Raw genomic sequence first — 26,881 nt, forward strand, 5'->3', positions numbered from 1 at the left:
TGTGTGTGTGTGTGTGTAAAGAGGATTTCACACAGAAAACCTGTTCTAAATGCCCACTTCTTATTTGATAAGCATTTGGAAGGGAAAAATAAGCTTATGGTCTGTTTGTCTTGTTAAAATATTCCGATCTACAAATTTTAAAAATTGGGTTTCGAGCACACCAGCTATTTCAGATAGGATCATCTTTATTCTCATTTGATTTTTTTCAAATCTTCTCAAAAAATGTTATAGTAAGTTATATAAAAAGAATAAATCACGTATCTCTTTTCAGTCTATTAACCCAGCATCTCATTGCTCCAGTTTCAGAAATACTTCTTGATTTTCTTTTAGGAAGAGATGTTACCTAGATTTACCCTGTAGTTGATATATTATCTCATCCGGGGTTGTGATATGACTTATCACTGTGTTATTATTTGTGATGACAGGATATATCTTTCTTACTCCTAATTTGCAGAGTGGAGGTCATTTTCCTCATGAAAAGATTGCTATGGAATCAACCCATCCTCATGAAAAGCATGTATTCAGCCATACAGTTTACGTGTATCCATTTTGCTTATGAAGTGTTTACATAAACATATACATAAAACCTTTGTGCAATTATGCATTTTTTCTATGTATGTACAGGAAATTTCCACTCTGCAAATGTCATAGATTTTTTTTTTAGAATATTTAAGAAAAATATGTGATACCTAAACCACTTTCGTTCACCTGTGAGTATTCTTCAGGATCCTAAAGTCTTCAGGATCCTAAAGTCATTTCCTCGATTTGGCTACAGCATGAAAATGGTGATTGGTGAAAGCCTCATTCAGAAAATTCATTGCTTCTTTCTTTTTCCCTTTTCCTGCTTTAGGCCATACTGTGTTTACTATCCTTCAAGCTACATCTGGTTTCATGGGTGAATTATTTTAGTTTGGTGCTTTCTCAAATATTAGTTTTACATTTACGTCTCTGAGTAATTGTACGTACAGGTGTCCACACACATATACACACTCACAGATTGATCTCCACTTCTGAACTCATTTTGAATTGTGTGTGTGTGTGTGTGCACCTTCAGAATGTGCTGTTTCACCTGCGTTGGTTGAGGAATCCCATAGAGAAAGTGACTGTTACTGCTGTGCCCACAGCCATCCTCTCCCCTGTGTCCGTCTTGTATCACTGAAGACAATCAGCAAAAGTGAAAATATGCCTAAATCCAAAGACCTAATACTGGCTTTAAAAATGACATTGCTGAGCTATGCAATGCAAAGAGGAGCACAGTGGGCTTATTTTGTAAGATGAATGAGGAAATTGGGACCGACTGAAGAGCTGGCCCTTCATAATGAATTCATCTGTTCCAAGGTTGTGTCTCCTCACAGGACTGAGCCCCAAACAAAGTTAACTAGTTAACATATTAAATTGTAATATTCGTTTTCTTTTAGCACCTCTCATGTGAGCTATTCACTGCATTTCCTTCACCCTAGTCCTGACTCTCCCTCATCGAAGTTAACCCTGCCAACTCTATCTCCAGTTCTCTATCCTTTCTTTCTCGGGGTGATGTGGTATGGTGGAAATAGCATAGGTTGGAATGGTAGGTCGACTTCTTAGCTGTGTGACCTTTGCCAATTACCTAACCTCTCTGGGTCTTATTTTCCTCAGCAATAAAATGAAGGCAGTAATGCTGGCCTAGCAGGGTTGTTGTGAGAATATAAAATAATTTGTAAAAAGCACCAGTCACATCACCTAAATGTGCCATAAGAACCTTTAAATTGTGGTGCTTTTGTTTTTATTGTTGCTATTATAATTATTACTACCTTAGACTGTGAGTACCTCAAATGTGAAAGGCTCTTCACTCCTCTATCTCCAGCTTGAATGTAGCAGTTCTCAGAACAAATGTTTAAAAGCATGCAAGGCCATAATGGTTTAGACCATCAAATAGATTTTAAATACCAATATTATGTAGTTGGGCAAACCACGACAAAGTGACCGTCTCTCTAAAAGTTAAATTTGGCTTTATTTGAGGGCTTTCCATGAATTCTGAAGATTTAGAAAAATTAAAATTCTAGTAGATTCAGATGTTGAGGAGAGACGGGCTATCTGGAAGGATCTTAGAAGTCATGTAACCCATTGGTCCTCAAACGTAGCGTAGCAGCACATAAGAATCACATGAACGTGTTTTGAAAATGCTGATCTCCAGTTTAATTGGTGTGGGGTGTGGCCTAACAAAAGCACCCCAGGAAGATCTCTGTACAATGAAGATTGAGAACCTTTCATCCAACCCATCCCCCTAACTTCTCTGATGGGAAGAATGAAGCACAGAGAGGTTAAAAGTCAGGCCCTGTTGTATTAAGACAGCCAGCTAATGAGTAATAGAGGGGACTGAGACCCAGGTGTTCACTATCCAGACAACAGAACAAAAGAAATTTCTCTTCATGGGTGGTCTGCTATGGGGTGGTGGTAGGGCTCAGGCTGCTCTGGTTTATGGGTTCCCAAAGAACGGTTAGCACTGTACACTTGAAAAACGTGACACAGAATGACCTTCCAGGCTCAAATGATGTGGATATGCTAAATCTGAATCCCTCCGATGGCATTTTTCTCTATTTTCTATATTTCTCTTTGGTAGGGTGAGGCATCCTTATGCTAGGGGCACGGGGATGGAGGGCAGTGAGACACAGAGATGAGTGTCTGAAAAATGTGCAGGGGCAGAGCTGCTGGGAGGCTTGAAGATCTGGTTTTCTGACTGGCCAAAAGAAGTAGAGCCGTGTTTCTGGCTCGCTTTGTGAAACTGTGACGCAGGAAGCCTGGGTCTTCAGAGCTCTCCACTCCTGCTTTGTGCTTTTTGCTTTCACCATAGCAACATTGCTTCTGGTCCCACGTGCTCCTTCTGGCTGTCTTCCCTCTCAGAGCCCACATGCAGGAAAGGACCTGTAGTAAAATCATTTACTACAGAACACAAAGGTTCTTCCTGCAGTGGAGATGTTATATAACTGAAGAGATTTACGTTTTAAGCTTTGTTTCTAATTGTGGAAAGAAAAGGTTTGCGATGCCTGAAGGAGGAACCCAAGGCCTCAGAGAGAGAACAGGAGCTGGACAACTGGTCCCAAGGGTCTTGCCTATACCCGGCCCTGAGTAGAGCCTGGAAGTTACGTGTTTGATGAGCAGTGTGTTTGTGGGCACCTGAGGGGGCTGGGGCCCACCCCACAGGCTTTTCACTGGTAAGGGTGCTGAGACAATGGGAAGAGGGCCAGGCACTCTGGTGCAGATTCAATTCCTGCAGTAGAGTCCTAGAGCTACCTGGCAAGTACCATAGGTTGGGTGGCTTAAAACAACAGAAAGGCATAGTCTCATGGTTCTGCAGGCCAGAAGTACGAAATCAAAATGTGGGCTTGCTCCTTCGGGATTCTCTGGGAAGAATCTTCCTTGCCTTTTCCCTCTGCAGGTACTTTACCTTGAATACATTTGATAAGAACAAAGGTTTACTGAGCGCTTACCAGAACCAGGCTCTGTGCCACCTGGACGTAGACTAGCTCATTTAATCCTCATATCTGCCCCACTATTATTTTCCCCCCTTTTACCAAGGAGGGAATTTTTTTATTATTATTTTAATTTGTTTATTTGACAGACAGATCACAAGTAGGCAGAGAGGTAGCCAGAGAGAGAGGGGGAAGCAGACTCCCTGCTGAGTGAGAGCCCCATGTGGGGCTCCATCCCAGGACCCTGGGATCATGACCTGAGCCGAAGGCAGAGGCTTTAACCCACTGGGCCACCCAGGCGCCCCAAGGAGGGAATTTTTTTTTTTTTTAAAGATTTTATTTTATTTATTTGACAGAGAGAGAGAGATCACAAGTAGGCAGAGAGGCAGGCAGAGAGAGAGGAGGAAGCAGGCTCCCTGCGGAGTGAGAGCCCCATGTGGGGCTCGATCCCAGGACCCTGAGATCATGACCTGAGCCGAAGGCAGCGGCTTAATCCACTGAGCCACCCAGGCGCCCCAAGGAGGGAATTTTTTAAAAGTTACGACTGACCCAAGGTTACAACAGACAAAATGGCAATGCTGAGATTCAAGCATAAATCGGCTGGACTTCAAAACCCATGTTGGATCTAGACAGTACTCTTCCTTCATCAACCCTACATTTTAAGGAAGAAGTAGAGATTAATGAAAATTCAAATTAATGAGGTGGTATTTTCATAATCAAGCTGTTCTTCCGTTGTGTTGTGGATTTTTGAAGCTCCCACATACAGATGTGATGGTTTTCATTTCCAACTTTTCATCCAAAATGGGAAGGCTAAACAAAAAGAATTTAGAGTATACAGATTTGCACTTTGCTGAAAAAGCAAAAGTGAAAATGCTGGGTGACATCCAGATGCCCCCACAGGAAGAGTAAGCAAATTTCCAACAAGTTTTGGGAAGAGAGCAGAACAAAGGCAAAGGAGACAAGGCAGAGAGGGAATGATTTGGGCTCACATGATGATTTTAGGCTTAAAAACCTTGAATGGGTGCCTAGAGTGAAACCCAGGAACACTGAGGAGGAAGAATGCTGCGATTAATTTTCAGACTGATAAAGATAAAGGAATATAGGCTGGTAAATCATCAATCCACAGGTTTAGAAGCAGAATATCTTGGCCTCTGGGAAATGCTTAGCCTTCTCCCTCTTTTGGTGGAAGAGGAGGAGCAGAGGGAGAATGAGAGATGAGCGAATTCTTTTTCCAGTGTTGTTGCCCACTGAAGACCAAGTTTGGTCAAACGAGTTTGCTGGAAGCCTGCCCTTCGCCCTTAGTTGTTTCCTTGCTATCCCTTTGGCACAAGAACCTCCTTCCCATCAACCAACTCCTAGGAAAAGTTGTCACAATCCAGTCCTCTCCTGGTTCCTCTTCAGAGCCTAGCTGGAGGGAAGCCCTTGACTAGTCTCATCCAAACAATTACCATTCACAACCTTAGAAAGCCATGAAAAATGCGAGCTATTCAGCTAGTTGGGGATTAGGAAACTGGTGTCATTGTCATTATTCTCCTCTAAAGGACAGCCCTACCTGGGGAATGGGGCCTCTTGATCCACGGTGGATCCAGGAATGGTAGCCAGAGGGAATGGATACACCGGGTCCCATATGTCACCTGCATTAACACTGACATTTTGTCCCACATTGTAGCCAGATCAACTCCAGAAGGCAAATCCTCTATTCAACCCCTTATTCAGAAGTCAGCTGGGGCCCCACACTGAGCTTTTCCTACCATCTCTATTCATTAACTCCACATTTCTTTAACAATTATTAAGCAACTGTGTTGAAACTGATACATATTTTTCTCTTTGATTCAACCATTTGGATGCAAGGATATTTTAATGGAATGTGAAAGAGAAATGACTGACTACACATGTAGCTATGATTACTACCAAACACATATGAAACAAACATCTCACCTGTCCCCAAATATGAGACAAGGTGAGAAGGTGAGGGTCTGGATGCACGTACATGCAAGATTGGTATAGAAGATGTGTGCAGATATACACCATCTTGCAGAAAGACCACATCCAACCAGGAGTCATGCTTAGCATTTCTATCAAGAAGGCTGCCAGTCAGTCAATGTGAAGTGTTGGCTGATTCTGAGAATCCACCTGTAGAACAAAAATGATCTCAGCTCTTCTGATTTATCTCCTAAAATCATGGTGGTTTAACCTAAAACTTACCAGCTTTCAACTAACAAATAGATTTGTGTGCTTAATAAGGACCTTAGTTTGTTTTCTCTTTGTAAAACTTCAAAATGTCACTTGCTCATCAATGATCTGCTTTTATTGGGTCTGTTGGGGAGGAGGAAAAGGGAAGACTGTCCTTTTACATAGGAGATATCTCTACTTCTGAATGTTCCTCAGAATTTTGAAATATACATGTACAATATTTAATAACATCCTAATCCTTTTTAAACTTTTTGTTTAAAAATAATTTCAAGCTTAAGGAAATGTTGTAAAAATAGTATTAAGAACACTTGACTGTCTTTTACACAGATTCACCTCACATTAACATTTTGTCCAATTTGCTTTATTGTTGGCTTTCTTCTCTGTCTCTCTCTGTCCCACATCTCCCAGTTTCTGCCTCTCTCTGCCTCTCTGTATATATATGCATGTGTGTCCATATACTTTAATCTGTCTGCATTCCACTTTTGTCTAGTGAGCCAGTAATGTCTTTCATATCATTTCCTCCAGTACTTGATCCCATCTAGGATTAAGTATTACATTTAGTTGTCATGTATCTTATGTTTCCTTTCTTCTGGAACATTTCTGCATATTTCCTTTGTCTTTTATGACATTGACATTTTGAAATTACAGTCTCTTTCTCTTTTCACAGTGAGTTCCTCTTTCTGGGTTTGTCTGACACTCCCTCCTGACTAGATTTAGACTATGGCTTCCCAGCCAAAGTGCCACAGGGTGATGTCTCCAGCTCAGGTGATCACAATATCATTTAAATCTTTTTAAATGGTAATTGGAAGTGACAGGTGTTGCACTTCTAAGTATCAAGGAGTTCTTACAGTGTTTTTTTTTTTTTAATATACTAGGATTTTTTTTCTGTTGTAAAATTAACACCACCTTCTTCAAAATAGTCAAACAATACAAAAAGGATTTCAGCATAAAAAGTGTTGTATTCTAGGGGCGCCTGGGTGGCTCAGTGGGTTAAAGTCTCTGCCTTCAGCTCAGATCATGGTCCCAGGGTCCTGGGATCAAGCCCCACACTGGACTCTCTGCTCCACAGGGAGCCTGCTTCCCACCCTTCTCTGCCTGCCTCTCTGCCTACTTGTGATCTCTGTCTCAAATAAATAAATAAAGCCTTAAAAAAAAAGGTGTTGTATTCGAGCAATACAAGTGTTGTATAGCTCACGAATGGCTCTGTTCTTCTGTCTGTGAGCCCAGCCTGTCCTCAGCTTCTCAGCCACCAAGATGGACTCAGTAATTCACCCTTCCTGCTAGGGCTGGGAAGTAGCTTTCAAAGGGAGGTAAAGGAAATCAGGCCAAGAATATTAATCAGCATCATTAATCAGAAGAAGAGCAGTAACTGGTTTATTAAGCAACTCCCACGTGCTAGGTGGTGTGCTTAACTCTTTACTCCTGTTAATGTCACATGAACCTCAGTATGTCCCATCTTTGGTTGTCTGAGGTCACATGACTTGCCCGGCACCCCATAGGACAAAGGCAAAGCTACCATTTTAACTTCAGGTTCTGAAACCCAAGCCCTCCTCATACTTCCCTTCACCACAAAGTTAAACTTTGCGGTCTCCGATAGCCCACCCCATCCACCACTTCATGACTCCTAGCACAAGAAGGAAAAGAAAGGTAGTGGCACCTCAAGTGGGGCTGGTGGGAACTGACAGCCCTAAAGTGGCTACCCCACGCTGAACGTCCAGTTGCAATGAACTCTGACCAGTGGCTTCTGCTCATTGTGACAGCCTGACAGTCTCCACGGCAGGCTGCCTTGAGAGCAGAGCAGGGCACCAGCATCCTGGGAGACAAGTCTACAGCTAAAAGGTTGGGGTTACACTGGAGTGGGACCTAGGGAGCCAATGTGATAGAAGTTGGGTATTTGCAAAGTCAAGGCTTGGGTTCCATCACAGAAGCTTCAGAAACCAGGTTATTTTTTTTTTTTTAAGATTTTATTTATTTGGCATAGAGACAGACAGTGAGAGAGGAAGCACAAGCAGGGAGAGCCGGAGAGGAAGAAGTAGGCTTCCTGCTGAGCAGGGAGCCTGATGTGGGGCTCCATTCCAGGACTCTGGGATCACAACCTTAGCTAAAGGCAGACGCCTAATGACTGAGCCACCTAGGCACCCCAAGAAACCAGTTTCTTTATCATATCTTTGATTTTTTTTTTAAAAGATTTTATTTATTTATTTGACAGACAGAGATCTCAAGTAGGCAGAGAGGCAGGAAGAGAGAGAGGAGGAAGCAGGCTCCCTGCTGAGCGGAGAGCCCGATGCGATGCGGGGCTTGATCCCAGGACCCTGGGATCATGACCTGAGCTGAAGGCAGAGGCTTTAACTCACTGAGCCACCCAGGCACCCCTCTTTATCATATTCTTACTTAGCACATTTGTTCTGGGCAGCACACTGTTGATGTTTCTCCAAAAGACAGTTCAGGGAGCCCAGCCCTGTAAACAAGGTCACACATAAACAGCATTTGATAGAAAGAAAAAAAGAATTTTTTTGACATCAATATCCCGTGGTTTGATGGTGAATAACCCTGAGACCATTTCTTTGTTCTTTAACTCACCATAGTAAATCAGAACACAGTCTACTGTTTGTTTTTTTTTTAACTTATTTTTAAGAACTGTGAGAGAGACACCTGAAATTCATCTGAACTGACATTTTTATCCTTCTGATTACTTAGTACTATTTTAAAAATGCTGTGCTAGAGTGGCTACAACTTGACTGACTCAGCATGACCACTGAATATATTGAGAGAGTGGAGTCAAGAGGGGCTCACAAGTATCTGGTTTCAGGTAGTCAGAGCGGAAATCAATTTCAGGATGGATCCTGGAAGTGTTTTGAATTAGAACAGTCGTATTTTGGAATTGGAAGGAACCTCAGTGTGTAATCCAACTCCCTCACTTTTTATATGTGAAGACTGAAACATAGAGCTATTGTGGGGATAAAGTGTAATGCTGTAATGGTTCCTAGAGCCAAATTGAACAAGGCCAGTACCACCACTTCCTGTGTGACCCAGCTGTTTAACATCTCTATGGCTCATTTTTTGTACCTTGTAAACTAAGATGAAGCTACTACCAAGGACTGCTTATCTAGATTGAATTAATGAATACATTCAAAGCCCCTGTAACCATGCTTGGCTCATAGTAATCATTCAGTGAGGGCTATTAGTGGTTTTAGGATTGTTGTAAAGATGGTTATAATGAGGATTGTTCTAAAGATTTAATGAATACATACAAAGCAGTTGGACTACACGTGCCCCAGAGTAATCACTCCACAAGTGCCGGATGACTTACATAAGGTCCCATGGACAACCGGTCTTCCCAGGTCAAGAGAACATCTTACCCTTTAAGCTGGCTCCTCCTTAGTAATGAATACATGGCATAGCACCACTGTTTTTTGTGGAAATTGGAAGGCACAGAATTTTCCTGGGCAGGAAAACCACATCAGAAGGAAATGAATTCTCCAGGAAAGCTCACACATCTCGGACTACTTCTACTTTGCCTGTCCTCTGTTACTGGTGTTCTGTCGCCTTCCACATTAAACTCTTCCCTTCGCTCAAAAGCCAGTCTACCTGCTAGCTTTCACTGTCCACGCTGGTGCAAGGGAGGTTTCTGGGCTCTCGACGCAGTTCTGGGAATCTATCTGATTTTGAGGCAGAATGTTATTTATTTATTTATTTATGTGCTAGGTTTTTTAGATTATTTTTATAAACATATAATGTATTACTTGCCCCAGAGGTGCAGGTCTGTGAATCATCAGGCTTACACACTTCACATCTCTCCAGAATGTCATTTTTAAAAAACTTAATAGTTTTATTATGTTTTACTATTTGATAAAGGAAAACTCCCTCATTACTCTTTTTTATTTTCTTTCAATTTTATTGGATATTCTTACTCATTTTTTGTTTCCTTTGTTTGTTTATTTTTGCTTTTGGAAGAATGCTGCATTAATACAAGTTCAAGGTATAAAGCCATAGCCAAAAATATAAATATATTTTATATATTTATATTTAAATATAAATTAAATTATAATTTATATTTAAATACATAAATATATAATATAAATTAAAATATAAAGCCATAGCCTCAGCAGGGAGCCTGCTTCCAATCCTCTCTCTCTCTCTCTCTCTGTCTCTTCCTGCCTCTCTGCCTACTTGTGATCTCTGTCTGTCAAAAAAATAAATAAATAAGTCTTTAAAGCGTAAAGTTATCCATTTGTTCTTACAAATTAAAAGTAGTATCATTTTCCTGACCCTGATCCCCTAGAAAACTATTGTAACTTTTATTGAAATGACATTAAACTTACAAATGAATCTGTAATAATAATTAAAATTTATTAACCTATTTTGTTTGCCCTTTCTGGGAATATGACATATATCTCCATCAATTAAACTCTTCTGTTACATGGCTCAACAAAATTCTGTAGTTTTCCTCAATTACATTTTAACTATTTATTCCTGGGTATTTCATATTTTCATTGTAATGAGTTATTTTCTTTGTAAGGAGGACTGATTTTCCTGCTTATATTAATTATTACAAAGAATTATCTAGTTTTATATTGATTTTAAAATCTGCTAATTTAATCAGTTATTATTATTACCTCTAATAGTTTCGTCATTAATTCTCTTGTACCATCCTTATGTACAGGATGAAATCTGGTGGACTGTTTTCAAATCCTGTTTTGCCACTTAATAGCTGTGCAACTATGGGGAAATTATTAAACTTCTCCATGCTTCAATATTCTTATCTATAAATCGGGATAAAGATACCACCTACTTCATAAAATTGTTGAAGCAAATAAATAGCCTAATTCAAATGCTACTGTTGGGACAGTACTTGGAACATGAGTCATCAGTAAAGTTAGCTATTATTTAAAACTATGATAATTTTGCTCTCCCTTTGTGATTATTATATCTTTTTTTGTTTCATACTTACTGCATTAGATTATGTTTGTCTTCTTTCTTCTCTATTGCTTTACTATTAAATATGATATTTGGAACTGCTTAGAAATAAATTCACTTAGCCATACTTAGAATGTAAGCTTTTAGCTGTAAAGCATTTTTTTAAGATTCTTTACTCAAATTACTGTGTATTTCCCATTTGTTCTAGTGCTGTGATGTATTTTATTAATAGATATCAAGATATCAAAATGATGTGGTTTTGGAGTATGCGTGAGGTTAGGTGGGTGAGGTCCAGAGCCTAGGATCAAGAAAAAATTCTTCAGATGTCTTTGGTGGAAAATGGTGGTTTTATTAAAACTTGGCAGGCACCCAAGTGCAGAAAGGGCTGCTGCAACAGGGTCTTGAGGAGTGGGGATTACATACTTGGGATTTAGGGGAAGTAAGGAAAAGGGAGGTTTCAAAAGAACTTTCATATGCTAAAGAGGACTGGGGACTGACCGGGAAGATACTAAGGAGATACTGGAGGTCTTGCCATTGTTTTCCACTAGACCAAGGTATTAACATTGAGGTAGTTGGGAGATCCCAGGAAGACCTTCACACCTGTCCCACCCAAGAGTCGGGGGATGGAGGAGGTTGCAGGGTGTTAGCTTATGCTTTGTCTTCAGCTAGCCTTCTGCTCCCTCATTAAAAACATCTTTATAGATGATAAAGTATTTGATAAATGATAATTTATAAATGATTTATAAATGTAGCTGCCTCTGTGTCTGTGTGTGTGTTCTCAGTTTTGCTGCCTTAGAAAATAAATTTGAGGGGGTGCCTGGCTGGCTCAGTTGGTAGAGCATCTAACTCTGGATCTTGGGGTTGTGAGTTCAAGCCCCGTATTGAGTGTAGAGATTATTTTTAAAGAAACCCTTTAAAAATAAGAAATTAGCAAAATTTCCCTCTTTTTCTGTGCTTCAGTTTGGGAATTATTTGTTCCTTGGTCATTTGATATTTATCTTAACTAAAAGAATTCAGTCAACCTCACTTTAGAATCTTTATGCTATTACTACTAACTTTAACTCTCTCCCTGGTATACAACCGACTGTTCATAGATACATTTCCAATTTTCAGTTAACGTGTGAATTTTATTTTTGCTATTTTGCTACAAATGAGTTTAAACTCCAGGACAGTGGTCTGTCAGACAGAATGCTGACCACGAAGCTGGTGCCCCAGAGAGAAAAGCAGGGCAAAAGCTCTGTTAGAGAGAATGGATGGTAGAATGACCATCCAGCACAAAAGAAAGGTTACAAATTCGCTGAAATACATGAGAGCTTTGCCTCCTGAGTGAAAAGGCAATTATATACAATAGTGCACCTGGGTCAGAGGGTAGACTCTGAGGCCTGACAGCCTGCAGCCTTTTCTGAGTTACACCACTTACTTACTACCTATGTGACTTTGAGTAAGTCACTTTCCTGCCCTATGCCTCAGTTTCCCCATCAGTAAAATGGGGCTAATTTGTAGTACCTACTTCATAAGGTGAAAATTAAATGAGCTGATTTATGAAAAGGGTTTAGTACAGTGCCTGGTGTATAATAAATATGAAACTGTTAACCATCCTTGTGACTGTTTTTCTACTATCACAGTGACTGGGAGACATTGTTGTCCTGTAAAAGTGACTGTTATAATAGTTTTTGCTAACTCTGGGGTTGTTATAAGTTTTTTAATTCCTTCCAATATGCTACCAAAAATTCTAGAATTCGAAACTCTGCTGGAAACCCAAAAAAGCTCAGAACCTTGACTGTGGACTAACCACAAGACTCTATGGAATGTGCCTGAGGTGCACTTTGGCTCTATCCCCAAGTTCATGTGTGTACCACTGCAGAGACTGCAGGTCAGGGCTTCTGCCTGCCAAGCCACAGTTTAAGGGAACAGGAGGTAGGAAGAGTCTCCTGTGGGGAGTTAATAATGATTTAGTTTATGATAAGGTTGACTCTACAAAGCAGCAAGGAAAGGAACCAATTATCCACTAATTGGTTATTTGGGAAAAAATTGTAGCATACAAAAATTTAGTTTAGAAATTCCATATTAATTATAGTTCAATATTAACATATAAGTTAGGACCTTAGGCTTAAGGTCCCACAAATCCTGACCTCTCTAATCATAAAAGCAATGCAGTAAATTTTGTAAATGCAGTATCCATAAATTTTGAAGATGTATTTTTCCAAAACCAGCAAAACACTTGAAAACTTGAGTAGCAAACAGGGGAAATAACCGCAGCATAGGTAACAGGTGAAAAACTGGTGTCCTTACTATATATAAAAGTATTTAAAATCAACTCGATAAAGATAAATGCCCTGAAATAGTAAAATGTAAGGACACCAATAAATAATTCATAAATGGCCATAAACAGATGGAAAAACTCTTCTCTCAGGGAACAGAAGAACCATTGACAATTACATACTGTTTTCCTTCTTTCACATCAACATTAATTAAAAAAAATAATGTACAGTGTCATTAAGAAAGATGAAGTGTATGCTCTCAGGCCCAGCTTGGGGAGGGTACGTTGGTTTAACTTTTCTGGAGGCCAATTTGACAAACTCAAATGCACTTACTCCCATGTTTACTTCTAGGAATATGACCAGAGGAAATAGTCAAAGATGTGGGAAAAGACATATAAGCAAGAATATTATAGCTTTATTTGGAGTGGCCACAAAACTTATGATTCTTCAAAAAAAGAGAAAACATTTAAATGTCCTGTAATAAGAAAATGATCAAATTAGTTGTGTTAAGTTCCGTCAATGGAATCCTTTGCCACATTTTATAAACAACATTTTAAAATCTCACCTTGTGACATGGGAATACATTTATGATCAAATATTAGATGAAAAGGGGCAAAAATAAAAATTATATGTAAAGCATGATCTTATTTTTGTAAAAAACATAGATACGTGTAATTCCAGCACTATGCTCAGAACTGTTAGTCATCGATTTTTACAATATTAAAATATCTCTATACCCTCAGATCAATAGAGACCACCCATCTTCCTATACTGATCATTCCCCAGGAACACATACACATTACGTACAATTTAGCAGCTAAGAAGTTATAGATCCCACTCCAGCTATTAGGCCTGCCTCCATTCCAATGGAGGCTCTGATAAACCAGTTGTTAGATCTGCTTAACATCACGCTTGACCTGGCCCCTTATTATGGAAGGGGATTTTGGAGTGAGGGGAGGAGACACAGAGATTCACTTAATAAATAAGCAATGAAATGCCCTCACTAATTAGCCTAACTCACATGGGATCTTAGGAAATTTTATTCATTTTTTCCAGTCTCTATCATTGTATTCTAATCCCTTAGCTTTGCATTGCTCCGGAAACCCTGTTGCAGACATTCTGTCAGCCGGCCTTCCATGGATGTCTTGTTGTCTTGACTCTTCTTCCTCCCTCTTCATCAGTAATCCATTCCCAGATTGGACACTGATCTCTTACCTTTCTTACTTACCTTTTTCTTTAAAATTGCTCTGATCTTCAAAATGTCCTATTTGCTCTCTGTCCATAGCCATAGATTGACATTAAGTTTCCTAACAGCGGTCTCGTGTGTTTCTAAAGATGCCTGAAGAAATTGAAATGGAATTGTGGCAGACTTCCTGCCATGGTTTCTTTGCTACTTGTTCGTTTGTTTTGGCAACTATTTTTATTCTTTATTTTTTTTTAAATTCAGTTAGCCAACATATCGTATAAAGTATATACTTTCAGATGTAGCGTTCAGTAATTTATCAGCAGCCACAGGCAGGAAGCCACTGTCCTTATCCCTGAAGCACAGTACGTCAGGGGGCTATAGCACCTTCCAGAACTTTTTTTGTCCCATGGCCTTGCAGTTGTCATGTCTTCTCCTAGCTAACAAACTCTGCCTCCTCACCTATTCCTCACCTTCCAGAGTCCCCAGTTAAAATGGCATATACTTGATGTGGAAACCTGTCAATTCTTGGAAGTGAAAGAGGTAGGTGGAGTGATATATTTGGTCCAGAGGAAAGTCAGGGAGATTGGAGGAAGGGTGGTTGAAATAACAGTACTTCTTGACTTGTTCGGCAATTTCCAAAGACCAACTAGGCGAGTACAGTCCTTCACAAAATTCATTTAAAATTTATACGTGCCTAATTGCCAAAGAACTTAAAGACATAATATTTTAACATCAAGGAGATTTCCACAAGACCTCCAGTAGGTGAGAAAACCCACTGAACCTGCAGGCTAAAACACTCAGTTGATCCATTCATATCCTCATACATATGATTCATACATATCCTCAATGCCCTACGCACTGAAGATTGAGAGCTAACATTTTAGAATTAGTATTATTAAGATGAAGTTCATTCTATGAAAATACATTCTAGAGAGGCAACATTACTGAAGTTCAACACAGACATGCTTCTTAAAATAGCAAGTTTCATTTTCCCAGCACCCCCAGCCCTCATCCCACTACCACCCCAGGTTCAGTAGAGATGCCAACTGTGGAATGGCATTCACAGGTCAGAAGAAGTACCCCGAGGGACACAGTGATGGGGAGATTCAAAGAAATACAACATGTGCCACATCACAAATCCAGTTATTAAAAAAGGTTTGATTGTGGCCAGGTATTTGCCCTTGAGATATTATTGCAAGACTTCCTCCCCAGAGAATGAAATCCCCTTTTCCACTCCCAGGGCATGAAAGTTCCTTTGAGTACTTGTTCTCTCAGCTGGTATATACAGAAAGCTTGGAGCTATTTTTCTCTTTAAAATGTTAGAAAGAAACTCTTTTTCCTCCTCGCATATGACTGGCACTTTATAAAATACTCTTAAAGCCTCAGCCAATATACCCTGAGGGACTGGAGGAGAAAACAGGAGAAATAGCAAAATGTTTCAGATCCAAGATCTCTGCAGCCAGCTCAGCAATGCAAAGGGTCTCATTACCTACAAAGAAGACAGAGAGCCCTATTATGTCAGAGAAGTAATATTCATAATAATTGACTTGGTTTGAATACTCACTCTGTGCAGGCATGGCTTGAAGCACCTTGCATGGATTAACTCATTTAGCTCTCAAGACAGCACTATAAGGTAGTTATTATTCTTATCCCGTTTGACAATTGAAGAATAGGAATAGAGAAGTTAAGCAACTCCCCTAAGGTCCCACAGCTCGCAAGTAAGTGGCAATGCCAGGATTCAAACTCTGGAGGTTGGGTCTATGCTCTGAGTATTTTCCTACATTGCCTCTGAATATGTATGCAATGTGTCACATGATATATATGATGCGTCATATGAAACTACTTTTGTTTCAATGCCACCCAACTGTATCAATGATCTCAAACTTGTTTCTGCACTGTTAGAGATTTCCAGACTGGTTTTTAATTCTCTCCAGCAGAACTGGTACCATCCCGGTTCAGGGACCAGGTCAAGGCCCACAGGGACTCTTCATCACCATTGGGGGGCAATATTGTCACATGGAGCCATCAGAGTACAGTGTAGGCTTGGTATCCTCCCTAAAAGTGGAAGGGCCTCACCACCTTATTGATAGGTCATTCCATACAACCCCTGAAATGGAGTTTCTCTACTGTCCCTGAATCATCCAGGATAATCCTGCAGGAGGAGAGAGAGGGATCTGAATTAAGGGAATGCTCAGGGAACTATTCATTTAAGTGATTCTTCCTCTGTCCTTCCATATTCCTGGTATATCTCAGTTGTCATTTACACACTCGTCTCCCCACTGGGGCATGTCTTTCTTAAAGACGGAGACTCTGCAACATTTGTCCCCACAATTTCTAGGGTAGCCTAGGGTAGATTCAAGTAAATGGATGAATGATTAAACTTCAGCTCTTCACAGGCAATCAATTCCTCTGTAAGCAACAGTCTCAGGAAGATCTACAAAGTTAGCCAAAGTGAATCCAGACTTAGGGTGATTCTAGAGTGGGTTCAGCCACCCAAGGAGCCTCCGAATAGTGTGAACTAAAGAAAGCCCCTCAAGACCATTCTGGTCGGGACTCTTGAAACTGCAATACCCAATCTATCCTTACATTGATCGAACTCTTCCACAAAATAGTCACAGCTTAAGCAGAACAAGTGTCAAGCTGACCTCTGGGTAAATTTCAATAAAATAGGCCAGTTATTGCTGTAGGCAATGACTTTCCCAAGGAGCTCGGCAATAACTCAAGGGCAGAACTACTGTGTGAAGCTTTAGAAAAGAGGCCTACATTTGTGTAAAATGTGAGAAATTCTGAGGACGGTCCTCTAATCCCAAACGTTTCTAAAAGCCTGTCATATGTTTGAAATCCCACTATTAAAGAGCGAGGCACTTGGGATTAGGTACATAATTTATGGCACATCCAGAAACCTCTTAGGGTTTTTAACCATGAAAAATGAGGGAAATAGATGGTTGCAAGAATGTCTATCCTTCCAAGTTTTAGGTAAAACCTAACAAAAACTTAATATGTCACCTGTTTGTTTAATCTAGGGAATTTATAAAGGTCAGAATTAGAAAAATACATATATACATATATGTTTTTCTTTTTAAGAACTTGGTCAAATATCCAGGACTTGTTTTCTCAGTTGTAGACACACTAAGCTTTGTTTATCCTTTTAGTAGTAGCACATCAGTATAAAGCTTATGAGACACTTTCCTCAGCATTTAAGAAAAAAAACTTGGTTTACTTTGATGATTTTTAAAAATATAAACCCAGTATAGGGGCTCCTGGGTGGCTCAGTGGGTTAACGCCTCTGCCTTGGGCTCAGGTCATGATCCCAGGGTCCTGGGATCAAGCCCGGCATCAGGCTCTCTGCTCAGCAGGGAGCCTGCTTCCCTCTCTCTGCCTGCCTCTCTGCCTACTTGTGATCTCTATCTGATAAATAAATAAAATCTTAAAAAAAATAAAAATAAAAATATAAACCCAGTGTAGAAAACTTAGAAAATATAGAAAGTTCTAAAGAACATCTAAGAGATGATTTCTATTGACTTTTTTTAATGCATGTCCTTCCAGTCTTATATGTTTCGTGTTTATACCTATACATAGATAACATTTTATAAAACATGATTTACCTCTATTCACATGCTTCTTTCTTCCTACTTCTTTGTCTCTTTTCCATTTTCTGCTTTCAGCCTCTCCCCCTCTTGTGAATTCTGGAATTCTCTTTATGTACCCATACATAAGTCTATCTGTTTTACTTTCACACAATTAGAGAGGCTAGAGCCATTCAAAACATGCTCTAGATTGTAGTCAGATAATACTCGATAGAAAAATAGATGATAGATACATACAGAGATAGATAAGAAAAGAAGGAACGAGACAAAGGAAGAATGCATATATTGTTTGTTTTTTGTTTTGTTTTGTTTTTAATATTTTATTTATTTGACAGAGAGAAATCACAAGCAGGCAGAGAGGCAGGCAGAGAGAGAGGAGGAAGCAGGCTCCCTGCAGAGCAGAGAGCCCGATGCGGGGCTTGATCCCAGGACCCTGAGATCATGACCTGAGCCAAAGGCAGAGGCTTTAACCCACTGAGCCACCCAGGTGCCCCTGTTTGTTTTTTTAAACCTTCTGTTTTGTACCTTTGGTTTCGTGACCTGTGGTAGAAAAAAATTTTCTTGTTTGTTTTGATTCTTTAAGGACCATCATTCATCCTTCTCTTTGTACATGTGATTTCTACATCACACTTCCTCAGTTCCAATTCTTTGTATAGTCTTAAATTTATACCTAATTATTTGCATTGACTTCAACTTAAATTAGCTGTGTCTACCCATCCTCTGTGGAAGCCCCTTCATTTCCTATTTCTTAATGCTCCATTGTTTAGTGTGATAGTTCAGGGCTGGAAGGAACTCTGAAGGAAATTCTGTTCTGCCGCACACATCTTCCTGTCCCTTTATGCTTACCTCCTGCTGTGTGAATTCCTTTTATAATACATTTCCTTAGTGGCCATCTACCCAAGATTGGCCATCTTCAATGTCAGGAAACTCACTACCTCTTAAGTGACCCAGAATATTTTTCTTTCTTTCTTTCTTTTTTTTAAAGGGGGAACACAAGCAAGGGGAGAGGAAGAGGCAGGTTTCCCACCGAGAAGAGAGCCCGATGCAGGGCTCGATCCCAGGACCCTGGGATCATGACCTGAGCTGAAGGCAGATGCTTAACAACTGAGCCACCCAGGCACCCTGACCCAGAATATTTTTACAGTGCTTTAATGCTTAAAATACCCTTTCTCTGTCACTCTCACTCACTGCTATTTCTAACTGCTGTAGTTCCACAAAACAATTTAGCCATAAAATTGTTTAAATAATTCTTTGAAAAACAATGCTATTTACAAGCAGCATCAAAAAAAAATTATGAATAAATAGCCACGGAAGCTAAAGACTTATACACTAAAAACTATAAAATATTGCTGAAAGAAATTAAAGAAGACACTGATAAATAGGAAGACATCCTTGTTTCATGGATTAGAAGATAATATTGAGATATCAGTGCTACCCAAAGAAACCTACAGATTCAATGCAATCACCATCTAAATTCCAATGATACTAAATAGAAAAATGGATAATAGATAAGGAAAGAAGAAAGAAGAGAAGGAAGAATTTATGTATTGTTTATGTAGATCTTCTGCATATAAATGGTTTTGTAACCTTCTGTCAAAAAAAAATTCGTTTTTGCAAAATAGAAGAATCCATCCTAAAATCCAAATGGAATCTCAAGGAGCCCCAAATAGCCAAAACAATCTTACAAATGAAAAAGTTGGAGTTCTCAAGACTTCCAGATTTTAGAATATACTACAAACTTATGGTAATCAAAACTCTATAATACTGGCATAAAGATAGACATATAGATCCATGGAACAGAACTGTGAATCTAGAAATAATCCCATATATTTAAATTAACTGATTTTCAACAAGGGTGCTGTGATCATTCAATGGGAAAGAATAGTGCTGGAACAACTTGATAGCCATGTGTAAAAGACTAAAAATCAGACCCTTACCTTAACACCATATATAATAATTAACTCAAGATGGATCAAGGATCTAAACATAAGATCTAAAACTATAGAACCCTTTTTTTTTTAAATATTTTATCTATTTATTTGACAGACAGAGATCACAAGTAGGCAGGGAAGCAGGCAGAGAGAGAGGAGGAAGCAGGCTCCCTGCTAAGCAGAGAACCTGATACCGGGTCTGAGCCCAGCCCAGAGTCCTGGGATCTTGACCTGAGCCGAAGGCAGAGGCTTCACCCACTGAGCCACCCAGGTGCCCCTAAAACTATAAAACTCTTAGAGGAAAACATAGGAGAAAAGATTTGTGACATTAAATTTGAATTTGACAATGATTTTTTGGATATGATGACAAAAGGGCAAACAATAAAAGAAAAAATAGCCAAATTGAGCTATATCAGAGTTAAGAACTTTTGGGCATCAAAGGACATGATCAGCAGAATGAAAAGGCAACCCACAGAATGGGAAAAAAATATGTGTAAATCATATATCTGATAAGGGGTTAATATCCAGAATATATTAAGAATTTCTATAACTTAACCCCAGAAATTCAACAACCTGATTAAAAATGGATAAGGACTTAAGGAGACATTTCTTCAGAGATTTACAAAAAGCCAACAAATACATGCAAAGATACTCAACATGACTAATCATTGGGCCATGCTAATCAATACCATGAGATTTCATTTCATACCTATTGACTACCTATTATTAAAACAAACACACACATAAAATAACAGGAAATACCAAGTGTCTGTAAGGACATGGGAATATTTGAACCCTTGTGTGCTGTTGACAGGAATATAAAATGGTGCAGCAACTGTGGGAAACATTATGGTAGTTCTTTAAAAAAAAGAAGGGGCACCTGGGTGGCTCAGTGGGTTAAAGCCTCTGCCTTCAGCTCAGGTCATGATCCCAGGGTCCTGGGATCGAGCCCCACATTGGGCTCTCTGCTCCACGGGGAGCCTGCTTCCTCCTTTCTCTCTGCCTAGTTGTGATTTCTCTCTGTCAAATAAATAAAATATTTAAAATAAATAAATAAATAAAAATAAAAATAAAAAATTAGCATATGTTCCAGCAATTCCACTTTGAAGTTTATGCCCAAAAGAATTGAAAGCAGGGTCTCAAAGAGGTATTTGAATCCTGTGCTCATGATAGCATCATTCAAAATTGCCAAAAGGTAGAAACAGCCCAAGCATCTATTGATGGAGGAGCAGATAAGCCATGTAGTCTAAACATACAATAGAATATTATTCAACCTTGAAAAAGGAGGATATTATGACACAGCTATAACATAGATGAACCTTAGGACATTATGCTGAGTAAAATAAGCCAGTTGCAAAAGCACAAACACTATTAATTTCACTTAAATGGTTCCTTAGAGTTGTCAAATTCAGAGACTGAAAGTGGATGGCGGTTTCCAGGGGCTGTAGGAGGGATGAAAGGAGAATTACCATTTAATGGATACAGAGTTTGAGTCCCGGAAGATGAAAAAAGTTCTGAAAATGATTTATGGTGATGATCACTCAATAATACGAATGTACCTAATTCCATTGAACTATATATTTTTAAAGGGTTGAAATGATAAATTTTGTATTTTTTATATATATATAAATTTTTAATAAATTTTTTATATATATTTCACCACAATTTTTAATTTAAAAAAATCTTCAAATATCTGAAAGCTGCTGCTATAATGGCCCCATGGAATAATCTCTGGAGTAAACACATAGACATAGACGTAAGTGGTTGTCATCATCATCTCCATTTTATTATTATTTTTTTAAAGATTTTATTTATTGGAGAGAGAGAGCATGAGTGAGGGAGAGGGGCAAAAGGAGAACAGTGGTGGACTCCCTGCTGAACAGGGAAGCCAACCTCGGGGCTCAGTCTCTGGACCCTGGGATCATGACCTGAGCCAAAGGCAGACACTTAACCAACTGAGCCACCCACGCAGCCTTCATCATTTCCATTTTAGGAGCAAAGAAACAGAGAGGGTCATTTTCAAATTCACAGACCTAGTTGGTATAAATCAGAACTTGAACCCAAGTTGTGTGGCTCCAGAGTCCTCACACTTACCACAGAAGGGGCATCTGACATTGATACCTCTCACCTCCTACTGCCAGCCCCCAGGCAAAAGTGCACATGAGTCTGCTTTAAAAACACCGACACCAACAACAAATTTACTGTGGATAAATTAGGGAGCAGCTACTCACTTTACAAAGCAGCCTGTTGTCATAAGTGAACCATTTTCAATAACAAGCTCCTCCTGGGACAAGGTCAACTAGTTAAAAAATCACTAATGACTTCCCAGAAGTACTGGAGCAGAGAAACCCAGCCAACAGGTTAGGATCACTGCCAACTAGAGATTAGAACTGTAAAGTATTTCTGGTGTAATGTCCACATTCACAGAAAAACACGATTTTAAAAACTCTGTATGCACACATGTATTTTCTCTGAATAATGGCTGTGTGTGGGAGAAACCGTAGAAGCAGAGGGTCTCTGCACAGTGCCTCCCTTGGGGTCTCCACATGAGCAGAGCTTGCCTCCCAGCCCTTCGGGATTCCCCTGGCATCACCTGACCTGAAGTTCTGTTGTCACCTTTGGCAGTACCGTTAGTTGGTTCAAAGGTATAATACAGGTGACTACCAAATTCCAAGGAGTTGCATATAGGTCTGGTCCTTCTGGAAACAGCATATCATGAAACCCCAACTAGTTTTGTAAAGGGACTACATACAGAGATAAGGCAGAGTGGAGAGAATGGTTCCAAAGGGAACCCAGTAAGAGCTGGTTCTGGGGAGGAGGATACTCCTGGTGGGAGAGAAGCAGCTACTGTTAGACACTACACCAGGAGAAGACAGAAAGGAATTCCTTACCTCTCTATCTTCTCCCCATCAGTCTCCTGCCAGTGTCTCCTGTGGGCAAGCCAGAGAGTGAGGGGGCCTGGGTGATACAGTCAGTATCAGCCCCTCGGGGTACACAGCAGGGTGGGAAGGGTGGAGAGTACATCAGGAGCACAGGAAATAGAGAATGCTGTATCTTTATCAGAGTTGGGTAAATGGAGTCGTTGAAAGGAAAAGTTTAACATGTTTCAGATCAAAGAGGGAAACCTAGAACCCAAATAAGGGTCCCTTTTTCCTCTCTGGACTGATTTTGAGTAGCCTGAAGGCCTACAGAGAACATCTAATCCCTCAAACTCCTTCCCTGTATATGGTGATGTTACAACATGGCCCACAGGGGTCCACCTTTCTTCAGAAGCACTGAGGATGCTTGTGAGGAGGATGACTCAGCGTCCTGCCTGGATTCATCAGAGAAGTTTTCATGAATCACTTGTATGGGCGACATTGTGGGTGTTATTCTTTCAGTGAGTTTGGTACACAGACTGAGTGTATCTCTGTTTGATTCATGAAGGTGACTCATCCGAGGAAGTCGACCTGACCATGGTTTATCAGGCAGCTTCTAATGGAGATGTTAATGCTCTGACTTCAGTAATTCGGGAAGACCCTTCCATCCTAGAATGCTGTGACAGTGAAGGTGAGCTATTTATGCATTTTTTAATCCTGCAGAATGTTCTGTCCTATCGTTTCCAGATGGCCTTCAGAGTGAGCAATGTTAATAAAATTATATATGACAGACCATTGATACTGGAGGGACAAGGAGTATCCTGCTTCTGTGGCTTTAGTAGTTCTTGAAATGATGGTCCTGGACACAAATCTACCAATTCTTTTATATCACCTTGTATAATGAAGCCATTTGGTTGGGGTTTACTTTCTTTGTATGAATGACTAAAGTAGATAGGCCAAGTAGTTAAAAAAGGAGTATGGAAAGAGGGCTATTTTTGGTAGCATTGGATGTTGGGAAAGTGTGACTATTAAAGTCAGAAAGCAAAGATTTGCTTTTTAGAAAATGGAGTAGACATACTTTTATTCTATTCCTACTGCTAAATATAACTAAAAATCTTGGATGTTGTGTATCATATAAACATAAGAACACTCTAGAGAGTGGAAAGAAAATGACAGACTGGCTAGGACCATGGGACCCAAGGAATGACATGGTGTAAGTTTCCTCGGTTTTCTTTTTTGCCTCTTACGTCCCTTACTTGGAGTTGAAGAATCCAACAGCGCAGAAAGGCTAATAATCACAGACCAAAAAAACCCCAAACCCCACAAACAACTCTAACCGAAGTTAGAGTTGCAAACTCTAATCAAAGTTTGCTCTCTAACCGAAGAACCAGGAAAGGGACCACAAAGCAAGACAGAAAACTTTTAGACAGTAATGAGTCTACTCCAACCAAACATTCACACAAACACACAAACAAACAAGCAAACAAAAACTTGTCGCCCTAGCCCCGTCATTCCAGCAAAGACCAAGTAGAGGTCTTGAACCTCCACCCCAGCTACTGAGCCTCCCTCCCCTACCTGGCAGGGTGGTGTCAGAGGAAGCCTTTTTGAGAATTAGTATTTTTACCACTACCTAGTAATGAAGATTCTTCTCCCTCAGATGTCAATGGTAGTTAAGTAGGGAACCTGGACTTCTTTTTTTTTTTTTGGTAACATATTGTCCAGAGTTGAGTTTATTTCAACAATGCAAGGTTTTAACATCAGAAAATTTAATTTGTTCTAACATTACTAGATAAATGAAGAGAAATGATGCAATAATTGCAGAAAAAAAGTTATCTAATTAGTATAAACATTTAGCAACCTGGGAACAGAAAGGAATTATTTAATTTAATCAAGGATGTTTGCAAAAAAGAGGAAGTGGATTAGAGAAAGCATTATTTATAATAGTGAAACATTATAAGCTTTCTTTTTTTTTCACTTTTTTTTTTATTTGTTTATTTACAGCATAACAGTGTTCATTGTTTTGGCATCACACCCAGTGCTCCATGCAGTACATGCCCTCCCTATTACCCACCACCTGGTTCCTCAACCTCCCCCCCACCCCGCCCCTTCAAAACCCTCTGGTTGTTTTTCAGAGTCCATAGTCTCTCATGGTTCATCTCCCCTTCCAGTTTCCCTCAACTCCCTCTCCTCTCCATCTCCCCATGTCCTCCATGTTATTTGTTATGCTCCACAAATAAGTGAGACCATATGATACTTGACTCTCTCTGCTTGACTTATTTCGCTCAGCATCATCTCTTCCAGTCCCGTCCATGTGGCTACAAAAATTGGGTATTCATCCTTTCTGTTGGAGGCATAATACTCCATTGTGTATATGTACCACATCTTCCTTATCCATTCATCCGTTGAAGGGCATCTTGGTTCTTTCCACAGTTTGGCCACCGTAGCCATTGCTGCAATAAACGTTGGGGTACAGATGGCCCTTCTTTTCACTACATCTGTATCTTTGGGGTAAATACCCAGCAGTGCAATTGCAGGGTCATAGGGAAGCTCTATTCTTAATTTCTTCAGGAATCTCCACACTGTTCTCCAAAGTGGCTGCACTAACTTGCATTCCCACCAACAGTGTAAGAGGGGGGAACCTGGACTTCTAATGTGACCTGGCAATGATGAGGTGGCACACACACACACACACACACACACACACACACACACACCTTTACTTCCCCTGCAGAGCAATATGAGAGAAAGCCAGCTAAAATAGAGGGTTTAAATAGGGTTAGGCAACTCAATATAATACCCCAAACGTCCAGGTTTCAACAGAAAATCATTTGTCATATCATTAAACAGGAACACCTCAAACTGAATGAAAAAGACAATAGATAGATACCAGCACTGAGATAACAGATGTTAGAACTGACAAATTTTGAAAAGGCCATGAGAAAAGAAATGCTTCAATGAGCAATTAAAAGTGTGCTTGAAACAAAAGAAGAAACAGGAGCCCTTAACAAAGAAATAACAGATACAAAAAAACAAATAGAAAATTTTTAAACTAAAAAATAATCACAATTAAAAAGCCAATAGAAAAGCTTAGCAGCATAATGAGGAAGTAGAGGAAAGGATCAATGAACTTGAAAATAGTACAGCAGAAATTAGAAATAAGCCAGTCTAAACAACTGAAGGAAAATCGGCCTTAAAAAAAATAAATAAAAGCATCAGGGACCTGTGGGACTATAACAAAAGTTCTATCACTGTTTTCTTCTGTTCTATTACTTACGGAAACTCATTAATGATTTTTAACCAGTGTACCTGCCCAAGAAGAGCTTGGGAGTTCCTTATCATGACAGCAAAATGTTTTGTAAATGTATATAAAATGTTTTGTAAAGTGAGTAGTTGCCCCTAATTATCCATAGTAGTTTTGGGTTTTTTTGTTTGCTTGTTTTTAAGTCAGACTTACTAGTACATCTGCTTTGGGGCTAGAAATGGAAAATGAGGAGAAACAAATGTTGAATACCCCTTGTGTGATAATGTAAGACCCAGACTCTTTGGGTTCAATCCTTGCTTGTACCACCTTTGAGAGGAAATGAACATATGACATCTTAAAATTTGTGGGGCACAACTAAAGCAATACTGAAGGAAAAGCACTAAATACATTCATTATAAAAGAGGAAAGGTATCAGTCAATAATGTAAGTTCTTACCCCAAGAACGTAGAAAAAGAAGAACAAAATAAACCCAAGGAAAGAACTAATAAAAAAAAAAAATAGAAATTGATGGAATTGAAAACAGAAAACAATAAAGAAAATCAATGAGGGGCGCCTGGGTGGCTCAGTGGGTTAAAGCCTCTGCCTTTGGCTCAGGTCATGATCTCAGGGTCCCGGGATCGAGCCCCACATCGGGCTCTCTGCTCCGCGGGGAGCCTGCTTCCTCCTCTCTCTCTGCCTGCCTCTCTGCCTAGTTGTGATTTCTCTCTGTCAAATAAATAAAAAAAATCTTTAAAAAAAAAAAAAAGAAAGAAAATCAATGAAGCAAGGAACTGATTCTTTGAAAAAAAAATCAGTAACACTGAGAAATTCTAGCAATACTGACAGAAAATGAAAGAAGTCATAAACTACCACTATTAGGAGTGAAACCAAAGATACCACTACAGACCATGTGGACATCTCACCAATAAAAAGGAACTACAACAAAAAACTCTACACACATAAATTTGACTATGTAGATGAAATGGGTGAATTCCTCAAAAAAGATAAAACAACCACAGTTCATCCAGTAGGAAATAGACTATTTGAATTCCCATTATAACCATTAAGGAAAGTATATTCAAAATTTTTAAATTCCCAGAAAAAGAAATTTTCAGGCCTACATGGTTTCTCTGGAAACTTCTATAAACTTTTAATTTTTTTGTGTGTGGGTTTTCTTTTTTTTATTTAAATCCAATGAATTAACATATAGTGTATTATAAGTTTCAGAGGTAGAATTCAGTGATTCATCAGTTGCATA

General features: G+C 39.5%; 1 protein-coding gene across 2 annotated transcripts in view; it reads left to right on the forward strand.

The window, feature by feature from the left end:
* The window catches only part of ANKRD55 (ankyrin repeat domain 55), a 164,442-nt gene that overhangs the window by 72,801 nt on the left and 64,760 nt on the right, over positions 1-26,881 (forward strand). For both annotated transcript variants that reach the window (XM_046000080.1, XM_046000082.1), the window contains one exon: positions 22,951-23,073. In XM_046000080.1, the coding sequence (XP_045856036.1) occupies positions 22,951-23,073 (123 nt within the window). The remainder of the gene's footprint in view (positions 1-22,950; positions 23,074-26,881) is intronic.

This window comes from Meles meles, chromosome 3, assembly GCF_922984935.1.
Source record: "Meles meles chromosome 3, mMelMel3.1 paternal haplotype, whole genome shotgun sequence".
In the NCBI taxonomy this organism is placed as follows: Eukaryota; Metazoa; Chordata; class Mammalia; order Carnivora; family Mustelidae; genus Meles; species Meles meles.